Genomic DNA, 6,243 nt, shown 5'->3' on the forward strand with positions numbered 1-6,243 from the left:
CTTTGGGGGAACCGGTGAGTGGTGGAATATTGAGTTGGGGAATGGGTTACATGGGGGGGGGGGGGGGGGCAGGCCACCCGTGTGACTGGGACCCAACGGGTCTCACTTAGTTTAGTCATGCAATAAAATCTCAAAGCAAAGCTGCAAAGTCTCCGCGTTTCATTTTCCTTTAATTTTCCTCTAAATTAATTTCTTCCACAAAAAAGACAATTATTTCATTGGAATACGACTTGGCTCCAGCGGGTTGACGAGCAAAAGTCCTTGTTTACGGCAGCTGGAGTCTTGCGGACGTGCAAGGGCAGAGAGCGAGATCCCAATGTTCGGAGTTGAGGGGGAGCGGCCAGGAAACAGGAAGCGGTGACTCCGGATTAATCCTGACGCCATTCGCCAGCGAGAAGAAGACAGGAATGACAAAGAGATGGCCCACGATGGGGGACGTCTCCTTAATTTGGAGAATTCAATGTTTATGTCATTGGGCTGTAAGCTATGAGGTGCTGTTCCTCCAGTTTGCGTGTCACCTCACTCTGGCTATGGAGGAGGCCCAGGACAGTAAGGTCAGTGTGGGAGTGGGAAGGGGAGTTTAAATGGTTGGCAACCTGGAGATTCAACAAGCCTTGGCGGACCGAGCGCAAGTGTAGGGTGCAATGCGCGCCTAGTCTAGATACAAGGAACAGCAGATGCTGGTTTACAAAATGAGACACAATCTCCTGGAGTAACTTGCACCTCTGGAGAGCATGGACAGGCAACATTCTGGGTCAGGACCCTTCTTCAGACTGCTTGGTGTGGGGGGTGGAGAAAGTTTTGAGTCAGGACCCTTCTTCAGACTGAGTGGAGAGGGTGGGGGGAGGAAGCTGGAAAAGAGAGATGGGCTGGACAAAGCCTGGAAAGTGATAGGTGGATGGAAAATGCTGGAGTAACTCAGCGGGACAGGCAGCATCTCTAGTGAGAAGGAATGGGTGATGTTTCAGGTTGAGACCCTTCTTCAGAAGTGATAGGTGAATATAGGTGAGGGAGACACAAGAGACTGCAGCTGCTGGAATCTTGCATAGAACACAATTTAGTTAGATGCACAGAATCTCTTGCCCAGAGTGAGGGAATCGAGGACCAGAGGACATGGGTTTAAGGTGAAGGGGAAAAGATTTAATAGGAATCTGAGGTAACGTTTTCACACAAATGGTGGTGGGTGTATGGAACAAGCTGCTGGTGGAGGTAGTTGAGGTTGGGACTATCCCAACGATTAAGAAACAGTTATAGACAGTTACATGGAAAGGACAAGTTGGGAGGGATATGGACCAAATGCAGGCAGGTGGGATTAGTATAGCTGGGACATGTTGGTCGGTGTGGGTAAGTTGGGCCGAAGGTCCTGTTTCCACACTGTATCACTCGATGACTCTGACACAAAGTGCTGCAGTAACTCAGTAGGTCAGGCAGTATCTGTGGGGAATATGGATAGATGATGTTTCACAGAGTGCTGGAGTAACTCAGTGGGTCCAGCAGCATCTGTGGAGAACATGAATAGGTGACATTTTGGGGTCAGGACCTTTCTTCAGACTGACATGATGTTAACAGATTAGGGGGTGATCGGCAGATGAGTGAAGTAAGTGACAGAGGCGAGAGAAAATAAGGAGATAAAAGGATGTGAGATAAGGAGAGAGGAATGTATATGTGCAGCTTTAAGGGACACTAGACCAAGGGCAGACCCGTTGGGTCTGCTCCCCCAACGCAGCCGTACCCTACCCGTAGCCCCCATGGGAGACGTGGTCTTCCAACTCAAGCGGCTCAGGAATGAGCAGTGCGGCTGGTTTTAAATGGCGTCTTTGAGGCGAGATGCGGGTGCTAGCAGCCGTTATGGTCGCTGGCCAGCAGGAGGCGACAAAATGAGTGAGTGGGGGGGGGGGGGAGAAGGATTTAATGAAAAATGTGGACATAAACATAACGAAATCTAATGAGGAGTGGATAGTTGGAATGAAAAGTGAAATGTCTACCGAAATGGCTGCTTCTATGAGTGAGAAGCCAGTTTATTTTTGAAATATTGGGAGGTGGGGGGGGGGGGGGGGGGGGGGGGGCGGGAGAAGGATTTGATTAAAAAGGTGTACTTAAACACGACGAAATGTAATGATGAGCGGATACTTAGAAAGAAAAGTGAAATCTCTACCGAAATGGAAAAGATCTCGGCGATTGTGCGTCTGGATTCGGCGTGGCAAGGAATCAAAGGAAGAAATGCAGCCGGCAGCCGTACATGTAAATGGATCCATTCCGATTGGACATCTGCGAGCATCTGTCATTCCGATTGGACATCTGCGAGTATTGGGCATTGTGACATCACACGATGGAACTAATCGAAAGGCAGAAAGGCAGCCGGACGGCAGGCGGCAGCCACAGAGTTTTAATAGTATATATAGATTGGTCAGGTAGCATTTGGAGTATTGCATACAGTTCTGCTCACTCCATTACAGGACTGATGTGGAGGCTTTGGGGAAGGTGCAGAGATGATGAACCAGAATGGTTTAAAAACAAATGTGCTGCCACAGGCTGGACATGCGGGTGAAACCCTTGCCACTCTCAGCGCACACAAAGGGTCTGTCTCTGGCGTGTATCCGCTGGTGCTCCCGCAGCCTCCATGCTCTTTTGTCACAGTGGGAGCAGCTGCTCGCTTGTGTGGACCCGTCGGTGCTGCCACAACCCCCGCAAAATGTCAAACGCCTCACCACAGTATGGGCAGTCGTAGGGCTGGTGGCCGCGTCCTATAGGTCGAGTTATAGCTCCGCCCCTCTGACGGAGAGCGCCCTCATCCAATTGGGAGGGAGTGGGGAGAGATAGAGGGGAGAGTGACAGAGGGGGGGGGGGAACATGCTTTATTTTGCTTTTATTTTGTCATCTAATCGCTGATTTTTGGCCCAAAAACCTTCACTGTAAAACATTTAGTTCCCAGCATAAATACACAAATATATTATAACTGTCACTAAGCACCCATAAAAATATCTCTCAATAATGCTCTTTGGTTCAGAGGATTTGTACGTTAGCGTCTGGCCTACGTTTTAGGCCCCAGGCTTGTGTCTTAAGGTCTGGAATTCCGCGCCTGTTTCATAGGCCTCAGGGCTGTTTTATAGGCTTCGGGCCTGTGTTGTGGGCTCAGGTCCTGTATTTTAGGCCCCAGGTTGAATAAGTTAGGTCTTTATTCTCTGGAGCGCAGAAGGTTAAGGGGGGACTTGATAGAGGTCTTTAAAAGGATGAGAGGGTTAGACAGAGTTGATGTGATCAAGCTTTTCCCTTTGAGAATAGGGAAGTTTCAAACAAGAGGTCATGACTTCAGAATTACGGGACAGAAGTTTAGGGGTAACATGAGGGGGAACTTCTTTACTCAGAGAGTGGTAGCGGTGTGGAATGAGCTTCCAGTGGAAGTGGTGGCGGCAGGTTCGTTGGTATCATTTAAGAATAAATTGGATAGGCATATGGATGAGAAGGGAATGGAGGGTTATGGTATGAGTGCAGGCAGGTGGGACTAAGGGAAAAAAATTGTTCGGCGCGGACTTGTAGGGCCGAGATGGCCTGTTTCCGTGCTGTAATTGTTATATGGTTATATGGTTATAGGTCTGTGCAGTGGGTTTTCGCCTTAGTTCTGGAATTTCCGACCTGTGTTTTGTAGGCCCCAGGCTTATGTCATAGGCTCCAGGACTGTATCATAGGCTCCAGGTTTGTGTCATAAGCCCTAGGCTTGTGTCATAGGCTCCTGGGTTGTGTCATGGGCCCCAGGCTTCTGTCATAGGCTTCAGGGTTGCGTCATAGCCTCCAGGCCTGTGTCGTAGGCTCCAGGGTTGTATTAAAGGCTCCAGGCCTGCATCATAAGCTCCAGGCCTCTGTCATAGGCTCCGAGCCTGTGCTATCGGCTGCGGGCCTATGTTACAGGCTCTGGGCCTGTGTTACAGGCTCCAGACCTGTGTTATATGTTCCAGGCCTCCGTTATGGCTCCAGGTCTGTGTTATAGGCTCTGGGCCTGTGTTATAGGCTCTGGGACTGTTGTAGGCTCTGGGCCTGTGTTGTAGGCTCCGGGCCTGTGCTGTAGGCTCTGGGCCTGTGTTTTTGGCTCCAGGCTTGTGTTGTAGGCTCCAGGCCTGTGTTTTTGTCTCCAGACCTGTGTTATTGTCTCCGGGCCTGAGTTATTGTGAGGGCTCTGGGCCTGGGTTATATTGCTCCAGGCCTGTGTTATAGGCTCTGGGCCTGTGTTGTAGGCTCTGGGCGTGTGTTGTAGGCTCCGAGCCTAAATTCTGGGCTTTGGCCAACATTCTGGCCCACACGAATGTATTATAGTCTCTGATGGCTGTCAGATCACCTCCTCCATCAGGCTATCAGCAGAGAGCAGAGGCCGTGCCGAATGAAGTCCCGTCACCCCTTTGCTCCACACGGAAAATAACTCCTCGTCAAGTCAAGTCACATTTTTTTATATAGCACTTTTAAAAAACAACTCTCATTGGCCAAAGTGCTTTACATTGGTATAAGAATAGTATAACAAACAAACTACATTTTGTAGCCCTCGCTCAGAGGACATCAAGAAAGGCTTGGGAATACAGATGAGTTTTAAGTTTGGACTTAAAGGAGTCGATGGAGGGGGCAGATCTGATGGGAAGAGGGACACTGTTCCACAGTCTAGGAGCTGCAACCGCAAAGGCGCAGTCGCCCCTGAGCTTATGCCTAGACCGCGGGATATTTAGCAACCCCAAGTCGGCCGATCTGAGGGACCTGGAGGTGGTGTGGTAGGTGAGCAGACTTTTAATGTAGGTGGGGGCAAGCCCATTGAGGGCTTTGTATCCACAGCATCCATCCAGCCAACTGAGACAAAAGCACACTGGATCGCCACCAAGTGGTCACAGGAGTGGAAGGCAACCTCATCTCTATTACACAGCTACATCTCTTCACCAGATAAAAGCTGTCCAGGGTCTGACCTCCACAGAGGAGCATGGGTGAAGCTTAACAGACTTGGTACTGGAGTTGGGCGTTTCAATACCAGCATGTGGAGATGGGGACTCCGCCAGAGCCCAGCCTGTGAATGCTGAGCAGAACAACACACAGCCAACCATGACATCTCTGGGTGCCCGCTCTACCACCCATCAAATGGAGCTCAGGGCCTGGCAGACATTGACGCAGAGACAACAACCTGCCTGCTCAACACCCGGCTTGTGATCTAACTATTCCTTTGGTTTATTTATGTTTCATTCGCAAGAAGAAGGGCTTTATTACAGGCTCTGGGCCTGTGCTGCAGTTATAGTCTCCGGGTCTAAGTTCTGGGCTTTGGCCTAAGTTCTGATGCCACGAGCCTGTGTTTTGTAGGCCGCAGGGCTGTATTATTGACTCCAGGCCTGTGTTTTATGCTTTTGGACCACCAGGGGCGCCGGGGATATGGCCAGTCCTGCCGCCAGTCTGTTCGTTTTTTTACCTTTTTGTTATTTTTAGCGTCTGTTTAAAGTTTGTTTTTATGTTCTTCAGATTGTTTTATGTGGGGGGAGGTCAAGGGAATTTTTTTTTCAAGTTCTTACCTTCCTGGAGGTGTGATCAATTTTCGGATCACATTCTCTGGGCTCTGCAGCCTAACATCGCTGGAGCTGAAGGCCTCCTCGGACTGTCGTGAGCCCCACCGCGGGGCGCGGACTTAACATCGGAGCGGTTCCCTTCCCTGGGATCGCTCCCACCGTGGCCTGCAGACTTCCCATCAAGGGCTTGCAGTCTCGGGAGAGGCCGAGTCGGGAGCTCCAACGCCGTAGAAGGTTCGTCCAGCCCCGACGTGAGGTTCGATCGCCCGGCGTGGGGGAGCTGACATTCCCCCGATGCAGGACCTGAACACCACCTGCTATGGTAGCAAAGACCATCCCTTCAATGGAGGCTCGAGGCCCCCGACCGAGGAATAACTAAAGGAAGGACTTGAAATTTATTTTGCCTTCCATCACAGTGAGGAATGTGTCACTGTGGTGAATGTTCATGTTAAAATGTGTTTTTGCATTTGTTGCTTTTAATTGTATGACTGACCTGGCCAATGAAATTCCTCGTATGTTGCAAAACATACTTGGCGAATAAATTCTGATTCTGATTTGACCCAAGTTCTGGGCCTCAGAGCCTGTGTTGCAGGCCTCGGGCCTGTGTTGAAGGCTTTGGGCCATGTTGTGAGCTTTGGTTTCCACTTTGTTTTCAAAACAATATACCACCACACACCCATAACACCCAAATGCGCAGGTGTGGCTGAAGGTTCCTGTT

General features: G+C 50.1%; 1 protein-coding gene across 1 annotated transcript in view; it reads right to left on the reverse strand.

Moving 5' to 3' along the window:
- Positions 1-265: 265 nt before the first annotated feature.
- Positions 266-6,243, reverse strand: part of LOC116982271 (zinc finger protein 239-like) — a 15,613-nt gene continuing 9,635 nt past the window's right edge. The window contains exon 2 of the mRNA XM_033035547.1: positions 266-442. Coding sequence (XP_032891438.1) covers positions 266-442 — 177 coding nt within the window. The remainder of the gene's footprint in view (positions 443-6,243) is intronic.

The sequence above is a fragment of the Amblyraja radiata genome, chromosome 16 (genome assembly GCF_010909765.2).
Source record: "Amblyraja radiata isolate CabotCenter1 chromosome 16, sAmbRad1.1.pri, whole genome shotgun sequence".
NCBI classification, from domain to species: Eukaryota; Metazoa; Chordata; class Chondrichthyes; order Rajiformes; family Rajidae; genus Amblyraja; species Amblyraja radiata.